We start from the raw sequence: 20,752 nt of genomic DNA on the forward strand, positions 1-20,752 counted from the left end.
AGGGCAAAGATGATGGACCCCTTCTGACTCCCCAAAATGGCATTTACCAGGGGCTTTAGCAAGCAGGCACCCTACAAGTGTACTGGGCCAAAAACTACATTGGGAAAAAACAAAGCAAAACATTTGCCTGTTTACTCATCTACTTTAAAATAACTAAAATAAACACCGGACTCAGTGGTGTGTGCCAATAGCCTCGGCTGCCAATGGGATGAGGCAGGAGAACCATCCTGGAGAACACAGTCAGGCTTGCCTCTTAACAGAACAAGCACCAAGGAGGCCTGGCTATCCCAGCACTCAGAGGGTGAAATGGGGGCTAAGCAGTCAAATGCTACAAAGGAAGATCTTGTCTCAAGAAATTTAAAGAAACAAAATGAGGTATTCTCCAAGTCTGGCTTAAAATTATTTTAACAAAGATTATTTATTATTATGTGTATGAGTGTTTGGTCTGTGCACATGTGTGCACTTCCCAAGGTGACCAGAAGGGGGCACTGTGTCCTCTGGAACTGGAGTTACAGGTGGTTGTGAGCCACCATGCTGGTGCTAGGACTCCAACCTGGGTCCTCTGGAAGAGCGATGGCTCTGAACTGCTGAGCCATCTCTCCAGTACCAAGGGTATGATTTCTTAGAAATTAGTAAGCAAGCTAAGTTCCTCACATGTGAACTCTGATGGTAAAATTCTCATATGACCCCACTAGGGACAGCACAGCCTCACCTTCAGCTCCATGTGGCCTGATTACACAGAACAATTCAGGGAGCAAGCCTTCTGCCAGAAAAACAGCCCCAAGACCAAGGTCACAACCCATCCTGGGGGCCCGGTGGGTTGGCATCCCCTCTAGGAACTGGAAGGCCACTTGGCACCTGAGTTCCTGGAAGGCTGAGAAACGTGACCCAATGACACTCTTCTGATCCAGCAGCAAACCTGTTCAAAGGACAGAGGACACACTTTCTTCACAAAATTTGTATTCGCTTATTATGAGTAAAGAAATATAGGGGTGAAGAGTCCACACAAAAACTTATCCATGAATATTCATGGATAAATTATTCATAATGTCCCCCAACTGGAAGCAACCAAAAGCCACACAGCATACACAGGATAATACTATACAGCAATTTAAATCAAAACAAAACAAAACAGGGCATCATATAGGGGTAGAGCAGAGATAAGAAGGAAGAAAGATTGGCAAACGGGTTCAGGGCACTTGCTACCAAGCAGGGACCCAATGCCCTCTTCTGGTCTCTGAGGGTACCTGTATGGTTGTGGTGCACACTCAGATCCCAGACAATCACATAGGATAAACAAAAATAAACCCTACAGCTAAAAAACAAACATCCTTTAAAACAAACAAGACAGGGTTTGAGAGATGGCTCAGCAGTTAAGAGCACCAGCTGCTCCTCCAGAGGACCCGGGTTCAAATCCCATTACCCACACAGAAGCTCAGAGTTGCCTATAGCTCCAGTTCCAGGGGATCTGACACACTCATACAGACATATATGCAGGAAAACAGCAATGAACATAAAATAAATTAACTTAAAAACAAAATATAAACAAAACAATGAGCAATGAGATAGCTCAGCAGGTAAAGGCACTTGCTGGCAAGAGGACCAGTCGTGACACAATATGGTGAAGGGAGAAAATGGATTCCTGCAAGCTGCCCTCTGACCTCTACATGCATGCTGTGCCCCAGCCCACACAAAATGTGTATTTAAATGTGTATTTAAAATTCTTTAAACGAAACAAAATGCATAGAAAAATGTTATTTATCTAAATCTTCTTGCATTTGAGGCAGGGTCTTGCTATGTAGCCCAGGCTGGTCTCAACTTCATGCCTGTTGCCTCCGAAAACTGGGATTAGAAAAGCATGCAGTATCATGCCTAGTTTCCAATTCTATTTTTACAACCGCCACTGTAACTACCTCCGCCTGGAGTGCATAAGCCAGGCTTCTGGACACACGCTACCAGCAGGCTCTTTCCAATCTGGAGAACATGGTAACATTTTGATCATTTATTTACAGACAGGATGTGGCTATGTGGAATTTGCAATGCTTCTCTGCTCCCTAAGTGCCAGGATCACAGGTGCTGCTACCGCGGCCAGCGCTGTTTGCTTTTCTCCAGGCTGGGGCTCTCACCGCCTGGGCTACTCTCACAATCACTCTGTAGCCAAGGATGACCCTGCGGCTTCACCCACCAGGTGCCAGTTTTAAAGGCAAGCACCACCACAGTTGCCTTAAAACTTAATTTTAACTCCCAAATCAGTACAGTTGGTCCTCTGGTATCCAACAGGGTTTGGTTTCTGAACCACCCACCTCTCCACCTGTGGTGATCTGAATTAGCAATACACTCTCCCCTCCCCTCCCCCCTGTGGAACACTTGGTTCCCAGCAGCTGGTGGCGCTGTCTGGGGAGGTTGTGGAACATTTTATTTTTTAGGACATGCACCCTTGCTGAAGGAAGTGCGTCACTGCAGGGCGGGATTAGACAGCTTATAGCCTCTCCTGATTGGCTGTTCACACATTCTGCTTCCTGTATGGATAAAGAGAGGTTCTGACAGCTCTCTGCTCCGGCCACCATGCCATGTCTTCCCTGACGGACACTGTAGACCCCTAGACCTCTGGAGTTGCTTTTGTTCACAGTATTTTATCTCAGTAAAGTAACAAATACAGAGCCCACACGCCACACCCCACAAAGACCACAGCCCAGGTGCTCCATAGACCATGAACAGTATATCCACCCTCTTTTTAAGATTCATTTATTATTTGTATATGTCTGTCTGTCTGTCCATGCATGTGTTCTCCAGTACCCATGGAGGCCAGAAGGGGGTGCTGAATCCTTGAAACCACCCGATGTGGATCTGAGCTCTGAACTCTGTCCAATTCCCTCTGATAAAGCAGTAAGTGATCTTAATCACTGAGCCCTCTGGTTCTGCTTTTTGTAAGATTTTGTTTTTTGAGACAGAGTCTCATGCAGGTCAGTCTAGTCTTGAACTTGATATACTGCTAGGGCTGGCCTTGAACTCAAATTCTCCTGCCTCTTCCTCCTGAGCACTGGGATTACAGCTGTGTACCACACCTGGCCCCCCTCCTATACAGTTTATATCAACGTTAGATTGTTATAGTACTTAATATAACAGAAATTACTTGCACATGGTTGTTATATTATTTAGGAAATGATTAAAGCATGTTTATATAGATGAAAATTCAATATGGACACAATTTTCTCCAAAAATATTTGTATGCACTGTTGGACCTGTTGACAAGAAGGCAGACTGTACTTGATGCTCTCAAGATAATTCACAAGCACAAGCTGGAAAATGAATGCATGATGCTCTGTGTCCCTGCTGTAGCTCCCCGTAAACAAATTGTCCCTTTAGTAGCCTCCTGTGGTGCATTTTCATACCTGTGCATGCTTTGCTGAGTAGCCCATTTTTAAAAACTGCTAATGCTTTAGCCCCTAAGCACACAAAGGCCGTGATGTTACACTGACCATGCGTCCAATATGAACTCATCCTCATCACACACAAATACTCAGCGTATCCCCAGTCACTCCTCCACTGCTGTGATAAAACAGCACAGCCAAGGCAACTTATAAAGGAGGGTTTGTTTGGCTCCCGGCTCCTGGCTAGTGTCTATGGTGGCCAAGCAGAGGTAAGAAGTAGCAGGTAGCTGGCAGCTGGAGCAGCAGCTGAGAGTGCACATCTGGAACTATAAGCAGGAGACAAAGCTAACTGTGGGGAGAGTATCTAAAACCTCAAAATTCACTTCCACTGACAGACTTCCTCTAGAAAGCCACACCTCCTAATGCTCCCCAAACAGCCATGAAAAGGGGGTAGCAGACGCAGAAGACATTTTGCTGAAATCACCACAGAGTTACATACTAAGCAGATGATGAAAAGGCTGTGACCAAGCCAGGTGGTGGTGGTGCTTGACTTTAATCCCAGCCAGCACTTGGGAGGTGGAAGCAGGTTGATCTCTGAGTTCAAGGCCAACCTGGTCTATAGAGCAAGTTCCAGGACAGCCAGGACCACACAGAGAAAGCCTGTCTCAAAAACAACAACAAAAGACTGCGGCCAGGGCTGGAGGGCACAGCCCAGTGGCAGAGCACATGCTCAGTAGGAGAGAGGACCTGGGTTAAAGCCCCAACACCCACCAAAAAAAAGGAAACTACTTTTAAGGAAAGTCAGCAAGCGCAGCTCGGGCAGGGAGCTGGACGGGAAACAATGACAGCTAACCCTGCAGAAAGGAGCCATCTCAACTTGCAGACAGGCAGATGGAGGAAGTTAAGCTTGCTCTAGGCAGACAGGAGCAGGTCAGCTCCCAGGGCCCCAGAGGCCAGCAGCCAGGCTGAGGCCACTAGGCAAACACTCGCTCACTACATGACCAACAGTTTCACTCCTGGGGACTTCCTCAGAGAGGAGAACAGGGGGCAGGCGGAATAGACAGACAGACAGACAGACGTATAGGAAGGAACCTACAAACTTCTATTAACCACAGGACCCCTTGGACAGAACACTAATTACTTAGCCTTTGCCAGGACTGCCATGAACATACTGCTTGCTATGTGGTCTTCACACCCTATCCTTTGATGGCCACATAAGTCTACATAATAGACATTACACACACACACACACACACACACACACACACACCCCACTAGGCAACCCCTCCTCCACTCTCTCCAGCATCCACACTTCCCAAGTAAAAATCAGGTGTCATAGGTCAAAGATACCTGGGTTTATTGGATTTCTTCCACTGAGTCCCTGGACAAACCCCATACTGTATAAGACCAGCTGAATTCTAAGACTCCACAGAGATTGTAGGCAAAGGATTTGAGAGCAGAGTTAAGAGTACCTGCTTCAAGTCCTGCCTCTGCCAATATTAGCAATTTATAAACATTACACCACTTGGAGTGGAAGGTCCTATGAACCAAGGATCTTGAGCACAGGAGCCTTCTAGGAACTCAGTAGGGCACTGCATACAAAACTCTAAGGGCCGACTCGCTCACGTCTGTCCCAACGTACAGCCCGTCACTTGAGGCTTGGAAATCTCAGTCTCTCCTCCCCAATCCCTTTCCTCAGTGATGCTAGAATAAGACTCAAGCCCCACAAAGCATCCAGTTCATCATACCAAGATGGGTATGGTGACACACGTCTGTAATCCCAGCAATTGGGTGGAGGAAGAGCAGGAAGCCAAGGCCATCCCTGGATACAGAGCAAATTCAAAGCCAGTCTGGGCTACATAAGACCATCTCAAAATTTTTACAAATTAGGGGGCTGGAGAGATGGCTCAGTGGTTAAGAGCACCACCTACTCTTCCAAAGGTCCTGAGTTCAATTCCCAGCAACCACATGGTGGCTCACAACCATCTGTAATGAGATCTTGTGCCCTCTTCTGGCCTGCAGGCAAATCACTGAGAATACTGTATACATAATAAATAAATATTTTTAAAAAATTTTACAAATTAAAGCTTAACAGAAATGATGCAGGATCTGAGGATTCAACCCTGGTTCTATGTCTACATTCTACCAATTAGTAACATAGTAGGAGGACCCCTCCTGGGTGCCTAGCAACCAATTATCTATGATTTCAAGAACTATTTCTTCTGGGGTTGGGGATGTGGCTCAGTTGGTAGCCCTGTGTTGAATTCCAGCACCACATAAAACCAGGCATAGTAGAGTGTGCCTGTGATTCCAAGTGGAAGCAGTTCAGAAATTTACGGTCATCTTTGACTACAAGGAGTTCTGAGATCAGCTTGGTCTACCTAAGACTCTGCCAAGTCCCTGTCTCAAGAACAACAAAGCAAAACAAAACTAGAGGAATTTTGAACTGGGTGTGGTGGCGCACGCCTTTAATCCCAGCACTCCAGCGGAGGCAGGTGGCATCTTGGGAGGCCAGTCTGGTGAGTTCCAGGACAGCCAGAGCTGCACAGAGAAACCCTGGGGAGCGGGGAGAGGGGACTTGAATGTTTTCACACGAAAAATGCCCAAGTAGATAAGCTTACGGACCTAAACATTATATAAAGCATACATGTACACACATTTTACGTTAAGGACACCTCTGCTCTTGTACTAGCCATTCAACCTTATACAAGGCATCTCATAACCTTTCAAGACTCCATTTCCATATCTGCAAACAGAGGTGTGGTAATGACGCAGAGGCTCGCCCGCCCGGTGCTTCCCTTGCACAATGGGCCTGGAAGCAACACTGGGGGAAGAAAGAGGCCCAGGAGCAAATGCTGGCGCCTGACTGCAGGGCACTCCCTGCCTTAACCTGCCCTGGAGATTTACAGGATTTCTTAGTCCAGGGATTCTTAGAACCAGCCCAACGTGACAATCTGCATAATGAATGACCAACTTGTTGCAGACACACACAGTCCTACTTCAAGTGCCCGCACGTGAAGCCTGAGACAGCGCTGTAAACAATCACTCTTAGTTAATCCTCTGCTCTCACCTACAGGTGGGGAAGCTGGGCTTGGGAATGAGGCAGTGCATTTGCGTTTGCACCGGTCCGTGGCAGTCTCAGAGGATGCAGATGTGGAGAGGGTTCTCCAACACATGAGGCTCCCTCCATTCCTCATCTCATTTTCCTTTATCAGCTTCCGTCTTACATACCTGAGTCCCAGCACTACCTGCTTTAATATCAAACACATGTGGGGATGGAAACACAGCTCCCCCTCGGCAGAGTGACTGACTCAGAGGCCCCGGGTTCAGTTCCCAGCACCCATGTCAGGCGGCTCACAACCACCTATAACTCCAGCTCCAGGAAATCGGATGCCTTCTTTTGGCTCCAAGACATACATGGCAAGCACACACAGAGGTGCAAAAATAAAACTTTTTTTTTTTTTTAAATCAGACACATGGAGTGGTGGGGGGCATGCCTTTAATCCCAGGTGAAATCTCTACGAGTTCAAGGCCAGCCTAGTCTACACAGCAAGCTCCAGAGCTACATAGTGAGGCTGTCTGAAAAAACAAATAAAGTATCAGGCATACGTCCTCAAACAAAATAGTAAGCTCCTGAGGCAGTTAAGTCTGTGAGTCCGTGGCAGTTTTCACAAACGCAGCATCAGTGAGAAGCTAAAAGTGACTATGAAAACTTGCCACCTTCAGAAGAGAAAAAAATGGACTGAAAATAAGCACAGTATGGACAAGGAACGCTGATAAGCATTATGCCTTGGCCCCTTCAAAGTCTCCAGGTACCAGGGATGGCTGACAAACAAGCTTGGTCCCTCGTGATCAGAAGATTAAAAAAAAAAATCCATTTTCCCAGAGTGGCTTTTATTATCACCTGGAACAAAAGCCCCATTTCAGATAGTTCGTTCACAGAGCACAGCTACATGATTGGAGGTGCTCAGGGCTGGTGAGGTTTGCAGCCTGCCTCCTAAGAGTCGGCTCAACATCAAGAGACAAGTGTGCACGCGCACACTGCAAAGAGGCATCCACACTTGATGGTCCCTTTGGGTCTAACAACACGCTAAGTTCATAGCATGGAGCTCTTCCCAGCATGCAGTGCAGTTAACAGGTTAACAGACTATGTCTGGCTGTGCACTGACTTTAATCCTCACAAACCCACTGGAAGTAGTTTTCCCCTCTTCCTGCAGTGCTGGGGTCTGAGCCCAGAGCACTTACCCTAGGCAAGCACGCTCCCATTGAGCTACAGACCCAAATAGCTGCTTTTTTGTTGTTGGGTTTGGGGGGAGGTTTTTTATTAGTGCTGTTTGGTTTGCTTGTTTGTTTGTTTGTTTTTGAGTCAGTCTCATTATGTAGCCCAGATTGGCCTGGAATTCAGAGGTCCTCTTGCATCTGTCTCCCAAGTACTGAGACCAAAGGCAGGCACTATCACACCAGCAAGAATAGCTCGTTTTATTCTCACCATTTTAGAGACAAGGCAGAGACATGGACCTCATCCCTAGCTCTCCGCCTCCAGCACATGCCCGCACATCCTTGGACTCAGTAATCAAGATGGCTTGCATCAGTCCCAGACTCCATGAACGGATGCTCGGATTCTCCTGTAACTTCAGGCCAAATGCTCAGCACCCACTGGCTTTATCAGGACCACTGGTGAGTCTCACCAACGTCACACTGTCGGTCTTTGGTATCAAGAGTGAGCTGATATGACCTCGGGGACAGACCTGTTCAGCCCCTCCATTCCTGTCAAGCTCTTGACTCTAATGGCTGGTTTAGCCTTCTGAAAGCGGGTTTAAGAGAAGGCACAGATCCAAGGAACACTACACACTGCTGGGTCTCCCACTCAAATCACCCTGCTCTCTTGCCCATGTATTCTCTCTGTATTAGGATATAACACATATTATGACAAAAACTTGGTGTAGGAGAATTGTCTGTTTTCTGTCAATCATGTTTTAAATAAACGCTGATTGGCCAGGCAGGAAGTATAGGTGGGACAGCCAGGCAGGAAGTAGAGGCGGGGTGATGAGAACAGGAGAATGCTGGGACGAGGAAGCCCATTTCTGCCCAGTCCTGCCCAGACTAGACCACAGAATAAGCAAGATGTGACCTACCCCGCTGAGAAAGGTACCAAGCCATGTGGCTAACATAGATAAAGATAATGGGTTAATATAAGTTATAAGAGTTAATAAGAAGCCTGAGCTAATGGGCCAATCAGTTTATATTTAATGCAGACTCTCTGTGTGATTTTCTTTGGGACTTGCTGGCTGTGGGAACTGGGCAGGACAGAAACCCCAAGAGCAGGCCCTCATGTTACAAAAACTGATACTAATTTTTACCTACCCAAAAATGGCAGTCTCACATGGTTCACCCTCAAATAGGGAAGCTGTTCACAACATAAAGGGCAAATAGACAATTCAGTCATTCAACAAACACCTATAGAGCCACAGCACATGACAGGGACAATGGAACACTGCTGAAGTACTCGCAACCAAGCAAGGGCACCATTTCCCTCCCCAGGAGAATCAACAAACTGAGCAGGCAGAGTAAGAATACCCAATTGGGTGTGACCAAAGCCACCTATAACACCAAGTGCCTAAGGCTTGGGGTGTGATAGACATTGGAACCCTGCAGCACTTACCAACCAATACAACCAGCACACCTCCCAGCAGGGACTGCCATGAAGGGTCAACCTGCTGTTGGCCTTCTTGTCACTCTAGAAGCCTGGAGTGCTGGTATTCCCGCAGAAAGACCTGTCCTGCTGCTGAGACACAGGTCTTGCCAGTGGAGGCTAAGGTCCATGCTGCCAATGCTTCTAGGCTAGGAGGAGTCTTTCTAAAACCATGCTGCAGTTGCCTCCGGCCCAAGAGCTTTTAATTTCAGCAACCTGACCCAAAATACAAACTTCTACCTTCTACACTACACCCAAACTCTCTCAGCCACTGTAGCTGAACTACACAGGGACCATTTGGCTTCAGTTTTCTCATCTATAAAATAAGCAACCCAGCAGAATTCAACTGGCAGAAGCTTTTGAGTAGGATGGGCCTGGAGCTCATGGTAATTACCAGAGCCTTGCTGGGGCCCCTGAGTCAGTTACCACAGTTACCACTCTCTCTCTGAGCTTTGCTTTCTTTATCTGCAACAGGAGGAAACGGATCTAGGGTTGGGGCTGACACAATTAGAGATCAAGATTGTGGGCACCCCCTGGCAGCAGGAAAGGGACACTTGTGCCCAATGGGAGCTCCAGGAGTAGGTAGACAATCAACAACCACCATCCCAGGACCATCAGTGCACAACTTGAGCCCAAAGCTGTCACCTCAATCACAGGACAGCCAGAAACAACCACTGACACGACACGTACAGGGAGGTGCTTGGGCCTGAGTGAGACGTCACCATATGGGTTTTCTGCAGGCTACACACCGAGAAGGCTCACAGCAGAGATCCTCCCCAGTGAATGGCCAGAGAGACGCTTCAGCATGCAAAGGTGCTTTCGGCACAAGCCCTGGGAACCGAGTTCAATCCTTGAATCCCTGGAATTCATGGAAAGGTGGAAGGGATTGTCTTTAATCTACACACACACACACACACACTCCTCAACAGAAGCTGGTGTGATGGCACACACCCTTTAATCCTAGTACTTGGGAAGTGGAGGCAGGAAGATCAGGAGCTCAAAGGCATTTTGTCTCCATAGCAACCTGTACCCTGAACCTACATGAGGTCACTAGGCAGTTAAAAGAGGTGCAGAGGACCAATAAAAACAAACCCATGTGGCACAGGGAGAAATTCTAGAGTGGCTCCCTCAGAGGCTGAACTGATAGGGTCAAACTCTGTACCAGAGGCTGGGTGCACACATGCTCTGCCTGGGTCTTTGAACACCAACTACAACATAGGAGCCTGCACATGTAAAATCAGAGAAAGCCTAGCGAAGTCAAAGCCTCGAACAGAAAAACCCTGAGCCACGGCACAACACAAACCGGACGGACCTGAACTCTCTATCTGCCATTCACAAATGCCAGGAAACCTGGCTTAGTGCTAACTGGAAGCTGGGTAAGACCCATCTGCACCACGGGAGCCTGTACAGGCAAAGGTATCTTCCACAACTTAAGCACAGTCTCACACTACAATAACACTTTAGCCACAGTTCAGCTACATAAGCCACTGTGGTCCCTGAGGGTGCCTGCTGAGAGCCTACCCACAAGGTTGTATTTGAAGGTAAAGATGGTTCCTCTGGCAAATATAATCCCCTAATTTTTTATATGTAAGACCACTATAACAGTGGCCAGTCAGATAATGTTTCAGCCTGATGAGTTCAGCACAAGAAGAGGAAGCTTCAGGGAGCAGTTTAAGCAGAAGTTCAGAGTCGAGGCGGGGGGGGGGGGGGGGGGGGGGGGGGGAAGAACAGCTGCCAGCGACCCGCAGAGTGGTAAGAACAACTCTGAGGCCAGAAGCACAGGACTGAGTTCTCACCAGGCTGGGGTTTAACTGGGCTGGTCCCTGAACCTGCAGGCTTTGGGCTAAGGACTCCAATATAGCAAGCAGTCTCTAGTCTCCTAAGGGCTAGCGCATGCCTCCCAGGCCAGCTGGTGGGTTACATGAACAGCCAGCCATCAACTACCCATGTTAATAAAAATAACCACATAACAGCAGCCAACACGCCTCTCACCCTCCAACCATGCCAGGCACTGCCTACACTTTCCATAGACACTCAGGCAAGGCCAGGGATGGCAACCGCTCGAGCTTTGGCCACTGCTTTGGACCAAAACAGGATAAGAGGACTGAAATCGACCACAGGGAAGTCAGAGACCGCAGAATGAATGTGGACGCAGGAGGAAGCACAATAAATAAAGGCAAAGAGGCCCACCTGGGTCAGAGTGGCGGGCGTTAACCCAATTCTGTGCTTATCTCTAGTTCACCCAGAATCTCAGACACGCCACTTCTCCAGCGTCCCCCACTGAAGCAGAAGACTCTGGTGGATGTTCCTAGCGGGTCTATCTCATGGTAAAGTAGATGTCCACAGAAGGAATGACATGAGGAAAACGGCTGGAAGGTCTGGAGAGATGGCTCAGCAGTTAAGAACTTCTTGCAAAAACCCAGTTTTGGTTCCCGGCACACACTGTGGTTCAAAACCACCAAAACTCCTGACCTCTCTTCTGAACACTCTCACACATAAAATAATAAACCTTAAGCCAGGCAGTGGTGGTGCATGTATTTAATCCCAGCACTTAGGAGGCAGAAGCAGGAGGATCTCTGTGAGTTCTGGGACAGCTTGGTCTACTGAGTGAGTTCCAGGACAGCTAGGGCTGTTACACAGAGAAACCCTGTCCCGAAAAAACCAATAAATAGGGCTGGAGAGAAAAGAAGAAGGAATGAAGAAAGAAGGAAGTAGAGAGGCAAGGAGGGAAGGTGGAAGGATGGAGAGCAGGCAGGCAGGCAGGCTAGGGGCAGCTGGGCCTGGAACCAGGACAGCATAGGAAGGCCTTGGTTTCCTCATCTGTATCATGATGGTAGTAGCATGGCCTGTCTCGTAGCACTGAATGGAATATTAAAACAGCAAATTGAGGCAGCTCTTCTTGCTCTTACATCCACTCTGCAGAGTCTCCCACACTGCAGAATCCCTAGTAGATGAAGGTCTCAGGTACTTTTATGTGCTTAGAACCTAGAGTACACTCAGCTAAACAAGAAGAGCCACCAGCAGATCCAAGATGGCTGACTGCTCACTGGACTAACCAGGCTGAAATGCCCACTCAGTTATCAACCATCTATCAAGGTTCGGTGGACACCATCATCTAGGATTTAAACAAGTCAGAAGCAGTTGGTGTCAATGACAAATCACCCAATCAGAAGGTCCACCCAGCGATTTCAGGGGAGGGGGGCAGGTGCACCCTTTACCCAGAGATGGCAACTCTCTCTAGCTCCCTATGCCTTTCTCCTTCCTTCCAGACCACAGTCACAGTGACGAGACCCTGGGACCTCCCCGGTGCTGCCTATCGATGCATCCCTCTGGCCTCCCTCCTCCATATCCAGGACCTCTCTACACAGCTCAGCTAGAGAATTTGTGCTAAAATACCAATGCTCCATCAGCCTGCTCAAATTTCCACCTGCCCTGTGAGAAATGTCACTGGCTCCACGCTGTCCAGACCAAACGCAAACTCCTGAGCTTAGCAACTTGAATATCTGGCAACAAACACTAGCGCTGTCTACCCAGTGGTCCTGAAACCCACGAGGCTGATGACACACTGACCTTGGACTTGGTACGGGGACTAACAGGCTGATAGTGCCACACCCAAGCCTCCCCTTCCTCTTTGGTTGGGCGAGGTCTTCCTGGGCTCCAGGCCCAGCCCCCAAGTTGGCTTAGGACTGGAGTGTCTACAGAGCTTCCTGGAGGAGGTAGTGACACACACACACACACACACACACACACACACACACACACACACACACACACGCACACACGCACGCACGCACGCACACCTACAACTCACATGTGGCCCTTCAGATTCCTTCTATACGTTCCCTCTCAGCTGTACTAAACTTCTTGGGCACACCTCGCCTTCTCTCCAGGATGAGAGGAAAAGGACTGTGGCTTCCATATGTGTCACATATACTTGGCTATACAAAATACGTCAGAAAGCAGCCATAGCTCCAACTTAGTATGTGACAAGTGTATTAAAAATGCCGTTTTTGAGCCGGGTACCTGCCGTCAAGCCTTAAGATCTGAGTCTGAGCCGGGCGGTGGTGGCACACACCTTTAATCCCAGCCCTTGGGAGGCAGAGGCAAGCGGAGGAGGCAGGCGGATCTCTGTGAGTTCGAGACCAGCCAGTTCGAGGTCTACAAGAGCTAGTTTCCAGGACAGGCTCCAAACTTGAGTCTGATCCCTGAGAGCCAACTCCCCAAGGTTATCCTACAACCTCCACACACAAAAAAAAAAAAAAAAAAAAAAAAAAAAAAAAAAATTAAAACCATTTCCTTTTCCCAGTGTCCCTATGAAATGCTCTCCTCACACTGCACATCAAAGAGCTTAGGGGAGAAAGGATAAGGGCACACACTGAGAGGCCACCAGGACTGCATCCAGGTACACCCGTGCTGAAGGCAGAAAAGCAGAGACAGCCATCTCTCAGGTCACACTTCCGGCTTACTTGGCACCATCACACACTTCCAGAGCACCAGGCAGTCAGTGCAAGGTACAAGTGATAAGGTCCTAGGGCACAAGAGCTCAATCAAGCTTTCTGTCCTCTGTCCTCTCTCTGAGGGGACTCGACCCATGCAGACAACACATCCAAATGTAATCGCTTTCTCTCTCTCTTTGAGGGGAGGGGCGGTTTTTAAGACAGTCTCTCTATGTATCCCTGGCCAGCCTGGAGCCCTGCTATGTAGATCAGGCAGGCCTTGAATTCATAGAGCTCTGCCTGCTTCTGTCCAGCAAGCATGGGGATTAAAGGAATGCACCACTATGTCTGGCTCCAAGTCTGACTTCTTATGCTCTGTTGTCTGTGATTCAAGGCTGAACCTTCCAAGCTTTTGCAAGGCAACAGATTCTGGCAGAGGGCACAGCACAGGGCTGGAGCCCCAGCAGTATCCCCATCTCCTTACGCTCAATCATTAAGCCGGGAATGCCTAAAATGGTATTGCACCAGCTGCTCCCAAAGCCAGGGAAGGTTCATGGTCGCTTCCAGGCTCCAATACCCCACCCTCAATCAGAGGATCTGCTCCAAGCCCCTATCCCTGCAGAACTTATGGGTCAATACTTAAACCCACTGTCTTACACGGGACCTCTTATCACACCATTCACTTCAGATCCTCCTTGAGCAGTTGTTGTGCCCAGATTCTGGGTCAGCGACCGTGGAGGCTGTCCACCATGCCCAGGAACAGGCTGAAAACACACACTTCATTGCACTGTGTGGCAGGCACGAGACCAACACCACTTAAAAAGCCTGGAGAGCAGAGCCCAGCTCAAGCCGCAGCACTCCCTTCCCTTCCATCTCCACCATAGCTCTTGCTCATGCGTGCACAGTTACGTTGAACACGTTAGGGAAGAGGGAACAGGTGGCTCTCTCACGGGTGGCCCAGGCCAGCCCTGAACATGAGTAGCTGGAGTCAGAAGTGTGTGACACTATACCCAGCTTTCCAAGCTGCATCTGCCAGTCCAGGACCCCTCAACAGTGGAAACCAGAAGGCCCAAATCCACGTCTGCCTCGCTCTGCCTCGCTCACCGCTGCCTCCTGGCACATAAGCAGCGCACAGCAGTCACATGATCCACACACACCAAGGCAATGGTACCCAGTAGCTTCGGCCAGCAAGGGGCCTGTATCTGCTGAGCAATAAGCTCCTCCCACTCTGGCAGGTCCCTTGCCCTGCCATGCCACCATATCTGTCCTCCTTCCTCCTCCATAGGATCTAACAGTATTATAGCTTCCAAGTCTTAAACTGGTAATCACCAGTTACTTTTTCTTTTCTTTTCTTTTGTTTTTTTGGTTTTTGGAGGACAGGGTTTCTCTGTGTAGCCCAAGCTGTCCTGGAACTCACTCTGTAGACCAGGTTGGCCTCGAACTCAGAGATCCGCCTGCCTCTGCCTCCCGAGTGCTAAAATTAAAAGTGTGCACCACCACTGCCCGGCTCACCAGCCACTTTTTATAACATCAAAAAAAGACTGGCTGGATTTACTTGAACGGGGTTGTAAAACACATATGGGGTCTCTGAGCTGAACTATGCACTTTTAAGGTATAGTGTTTATTTATTTATTAGTGGGGGGAAGAGACAATGTGAGTGGGGGGGTTAGTGCAAGGTTTGGAGGAACCAACTCTCTCCTTCTCTACATAGGTTCCAGAAATTGAACTCCGATCCTCAGGCCTGGCACAATCACCTTTACCCACTGATCCATCTCTCTGGCATCTGAATTATGTATCTTATCCACAGGAGGAGACCACCAAGATACTTTAGTGCCCACTCCAGGAGTTCGTCTTTTAACAGGGGCGCCGCTCCGACCAGCTCCTATCAGCAATGCCATCTGAGCTGGACTAGCAGCTCCTGAGGGGCCACACTGGCCTTTCACTACTACAGTTCCACCACCAAGCAACAGCATCTGAACTCTCAGAATAATAACCCCTAAATTAGAAGCCAGAGCTCTGACAGGCAAAGTGCTTTGAAACTGCGAAGCACTTAGGGGCAGTGGTAAGATAGCTTGCTACGGGAATGCAAATAAACTCCATTTGCCTAAGCATTCTTAACAGGGATGGTGAACCTGACTCCAAGAAAAACCATGGCCTCCACCCCAAATCAGATGCATTTTCAAATCTCAGGCCTCTCTTTCCCTCAGAAGGAAACTGGAGCTGGCTGTTTGCTCTGCCACCACCCCACTGAAAACAAAACCGCGGTGGTCTTCCTTCATTACCTACGAGGAAGCCCCATTCTGCCAACGGGCTTGATCCAACTACACACACCAGGGCACCAGATCATTCAAGCATGGTATAGATTTGACAACAGGCAGTCAGAAATTACTTAGGAGTCTGGGGGATGTGAAGACCAAGTTAGGGAGTGAATGAGTAAAACTCCAAGTGGCTAAAGCTCAGAGCCACGTGCCGGAACACTATAAGTGATCATTTGTTTGAAACGGGGTCTCATTCTCCCTGTCACCCAAGCTGGCCTTGGACGGCTAAATGGCTGATACTACAGGTGCCACCCTCCCAAGCCATATCTTTCGGTCTCAGGTACTGTTCTAGAACCCAGATAGACAGAGACAGAAACCACAAGACCAAAATCTCAGTCCCCAGAAAGCTCGGGATCAGGATCACGCAAGGCAAGTCTCACTCGGACATTTCCGACTAGGAAAATTCACACTCGGTCTGCAGAGATAAGTACCTGCCCCTCCCTTGCCATGTCTGAGTATCCCATCATTATGTTTCTTAAACAGGGCCATCATATTAGACATACAAGAGCACACAGGGAAGATGACTGCCTGGAACCTGCCAGGCGTGCTTCCACAGGCCAAGAGTGGTCTGTGCGCAGGCTGAGCAACACTCTGAATACGCTGGGATGGATGTGGCACTTTCTCCACCTGTCTGATGGAGACAGAAGCCTAGAGGACTAGGCCACACTCCACAAGCATCTTGGGCTTTGGCCCCCCAGAGCACACACAGACAACTTCATTCTACTTTTCAAAGTCTCACCCAAAACTGTCCTGGACAAGTCCTTCCCCATACAGACTACGGTCAGGGTCCAGACGGCCCAGGCTAGCTGCAATAATACGAAAACGTCTTGCCTACGTTTTTAATCAATATACAGAAAGTTTATTAGCCAATCAGAATTAGGCACCCTAACTCAGCTTATACACCCTTGATTAAACAAGGAACAGGACTCCTCAAAACCATCTAGGCCTCAAAGTCCACTCCCAAATATCTATTAGGCAGGCAGGGAGCCCCCCACAAGGCTGTGACACAGGCAGCCGGAGGATGCTTTAACTCTGTCTACTTTACAAGCTTCCTTGACCAAGTGAGGCCCTTCCATCTAGATGCTAAGCCTGCCCTGAAGAAGATGTCCAAGTGGACTGGGGGGGGGCAGGGTTATGGGTGGGGAGAGACACTCCTCAAATAAGTTGCTAGCATAGTGTGCTTGCCTTCATTACCAAAACAAACAGCACAGAGTTCAACCAGGGATCTCAACCTGCTCGCTCACCTGATCAGAGGCACCTCCATAATCAGCAGTTCCAACCCTTACAAGCTGACAGTTCAGGGGGAAAGGGAGGCTGCGCCTGCTAGGGTGCATCGTGTCCCGGCCCTCTGTTGGGCTCTGAGCTTGGTGGCCTCCAGCCCCAGAGCTGCGGCCTCACAAGAACGATTGTGCGCTCATCCCTGTCCACTTGGCTTACTCGCCGCCAGCGTTCGGCTCCCCACTCAGCCAGGGCGCCCCGCAAGACGCTCTGCACCGGCAGCACCGAGGCGGCGGCCACGGGAAATGCTCTGCTCTGCCTTCCGGGCACACAGATGCCGCCCTTTTCTCCCTCACACCCAAGCAGCCTCCCCAGAAGGGGCAAGCCTCAAGTCTAGGAAGGCACAGCACCCGGACCACCCCCACCCCGGCTGGGGCTCTCCCCCGCTTGCCAAAGACAGCCAAGAAAGAGCGTCCTAGGAATAGGGGAGGGGACACCTGAGTCGGGAGCAGGACAGAGCAGGCAGGGTGTAGGTGAGAACCGCACTGGGCTGACGCAGACTAAGCTAAGTCGTGAGAAGTCTGGGGGAAGGTGATTGCCAGCACCAGGGTCAGAGAGGTGCAGGAGGGGGACACAGCATAAGTAAAGACTTGAGGACCACGGAGAGATTCCATGGTGGTGAAGGAAACAAACGCAGTCTGAAGCCACTGGCAAGGGGTTATAGGGGTCCAGGCTGGGTCTAAGAAGAGGAGAAGAGTTTGGGGGCGAGGGGGCCTAGTCTGGGCCATAGCAACGAGAAGCACCGTCCTAGCCTGGGCCCTGGGAGCCTAGCTCAGGCCATGGGATGCAGGCCTGCGAGAAGGGTGCCTGGCCCGGCCTCTAGGGAAGGAAGGTCTAGCCTGGGATCCTCGAGACTAGCCTGGACATGCAGGGGAAAGACCCGGGGCTCCACTTGGAGCCCGGGGCGGGGTCACGAGCCACCCGAGCCTCCCGCCGCCCCCTCCGGACCAGAGGGGTGGCATCTGCCTAGGGTCCCGGACCCCGCCCCTCCCCCACCCTGGGTCCCCACCCTCCCCAGGCCGGCGGGTCGGCGGGAGAGGGGAACATGAGTTCCAGCGGGAGGGTCCAGGGATGGGACCGTGAGGGAAGGGGTCCCTTTACCATGGTGGCGGCGGCGGCGGCAGTCCCTGTCCCAGCGTCTGTGGCTCTCCCCCCCGCAGCAGGGCCCGGCGCTTCCACTTCCCCGGGTGCCCAAGAGTGAACATCCGGGTCAGCGCCCCCCTCCCCCCGCCCGCGCCGGGCCGCCGCCACCTTCCTTCCCCGCCCCGGCCAGCCCGGCCCGCCCCCCACGCCGCTAGCTCGCAACCAATGAGCGCGCCGGGCCGCGGCGATCGCCAAGTATGGAGCTCGGCGCGGGGGGCGGAGTTAGGGGTGGGCCCTGCGGACGAGTGGGCGTGGTCCCTTTTGGGAGGGGCGGGCCCTAGGCGGGCCTGGAGCGACGGTTCTGTAAGAGCTGGGGTGCAGCGTACTGGAGGGAGCAAGGCAGCCCGTGGCATCCTCTTACGGCCAGCTTTGCATCCTGCCTCTGCGGGAGGTGGGGTACCTGAGAATGGAGAGATTCACTGACCCCCTGGGTGGAGGATGCGGAAGGCCCTGAACTAGGAGGGGACGGGCCCTCCGCGCCCCACCCGGACCCGGAACTGGTGCGCCGGAATGGGGCCCTGCCCCTAGAGAGCGAGCGGAACCTGTCGTGGGGACGCCACCGGCGCTACCGCTCTGGTTGTCGAACACCTGCTCTCACGACCAAGCAGGCAGCCTTTAGGTACCAAAAGGTGACAGGTGGATAAGCAACAAGGATCCCTGCCTGCACTTCCTGGTTACCAGACAGGGTAGTTGTGAAGAAGACACTGGTAAAAAGATTAAAACATTGGGTTCAATAAATGCCGGCTAGTTCGTATACTTTTCTACCCTATCTGCAGAGGATCAGCCTGTTTGGTTCCTCGGTCCATACACCGACTCAGAAATCCCTCTATTTTCAGGACTGAAGATTGAACCTAGAGCTCATACATGCTAGGCTAATGCTCTTACACTGAACTGAAGCCCCAGCCCTAGAAACTCTCTTTTCAAAATGTTTTGTTGAGTTATCACCTAGAATGCAAGTCGTGCTTATAATACCCACCTACCAGACATTCTCATCCAAATCAGGTTGTGAGAGAGGGGATCAGTAAACTTGATCCCTGGCAGACTGTGCCCTAAGCCGCTGAGCTCATAGACAAGTGAAAACCTTCAGGGACAAGCCACCAGCAGAGAAAGCGTCCAGGTAAGTCCCTCAAGAATGGCCTAGACCTGTATTACAGGAGTTCAGAGAAGGGAGTGGCACTTAGAAAGTCATTACGCCATAAATATTTGTTGTGTAGCTATTCGCCAACCAGTGGGCAGACTACAGAGATTAGCCCGTGCTAGCCTAGAGCATGTCGGTGAGATTTCAGTGCTGGAGATGGAACCTCCCAGACGCTGGATATGTGCCCTGAGCTTGAATGCTGTCAGGAGAAGAAGAGTCTTCTTCATGTAGAAGTGTCAAACTCTGGAGAAGCCAAGACGGTTTGATTTCTGGAACTTCCTGATCAGTTAATCTAGCTCCAGGCCAATGAGACATTGTCACGGACAGTGTCAGATGACCGATACCTGAGATTATCGTCTGCTTTCCACACACATGCATTCCTGCATGCCAACATAATGACACACGTACACACACATGATTTTTGAAAGCACTAATATGGGGGCTAAGGAGATGGCACTTTGGGGTAAAGCGCTTGCTGTACAACCGTAAGGACCTTTAACTCCACAGCACCCATGTGAAAGCCAGTTGTGACCATGCATATGGGTAACCCCAGTGCCATGTGAGGGACAGCAGGATCTCTGGGACTTGGTGACGAGCCAGCCCAGCCAAATGGCAAACTCCAAATTCAGTGAGAGAGCCTGGGATGGTGGCCCCTGCACTTGGGAGGCAAGAGCAGGAAAATTTGTTTGAGTTTTGGTCAGCCAGGGATAAATAGACCTTGTTTCAAAGCAATAATGTAGAGCAAGATCAAGGAAGAACCTGGCTATAACACGAATAATAAAAACCCAGAGATAGATATTGGGGTTCAAACTAAAATCAGAAAAGCAAAGCAGCCATCCAGTAGCGAAAATGCTTCCTCTACCAAGGCTGGGCCTCTGAGCTTCTGTCTCCTTCCGTCTTTTTCCCACTTTAATGCTGGGATTAAAAGCATGTGACTCCCTAGTACTGGGAGTAAAGGTGTAAACCACCACCACCTGGATTTGTTTCTGCATTGATCTTGTGTAGCCCAGGATGGCCTTGAACTCAGAGAGATTCGTCTGCTTTTGTCTGCTAAATCCTGGGATTAATGGTGTCACCATTGCCTGGCCTCTAGTAGCTTGGTTTTACCCTCTGATCTTTAGGCAAGCTTTATTTATTAAAACATAAATAAAATATCACTATAGTTTACCTTTTGTATAAAATAAAAAAGGCTATAACTAATATAAGAAAAACTATATACAATAAATACAATAACTATATGAAGTGTATACAGACAATAAATACATCAACAGTGTCTAGTCAATTTGCATTTCACAAATTCAGAGAAAATAATCTATATTTATCCTATCTTGTGAGTCCAAAGTCTTGTACCTCATTTATTTTCTATCATAACTTGC

General features: G+C 49.8%; 1 protein-coding gene across 1 annotated transcript in view; it reads right to left on the bottom strand.

The window, feature by feature from the left end:
• The window catches only part of Capzb (capping actin protein of muscle Z-line subunit beta), a 104,883-nt gene extending 86,575 nt beyond the window's left edge, over positions 1-18,308 (bottom strand). The window contains exon 1 of the mRNA XM_038333740.1: positions 18,197-18,308. Coding sequence (XP_038189668.1) covers positions 18,197-18,199 — 3 coding nt within the window. The 5' untranslated portion in view covers positions 18,200-18,308. The remainder of the gene's footprint in view (positions 1-18,196) is intronic.
• Positions 18,309-20,752: the final 2,444 nt, after the last annotated feature.

This window comes from Arvicola amphibius, chromosome 6 (assembly GCF_903992535.2).
Source record: "Arvicola amphibius chromosome 6, mArvAmp1.2, whole genome shotgun sequence".
NCBI classification, from domain to species: domain Eukaryota; kingdom Metazoa; phylum Chordata; class Mammalia; order Rodentia; family Cricetidae; genus Arvicola; species Arvicola amphibius.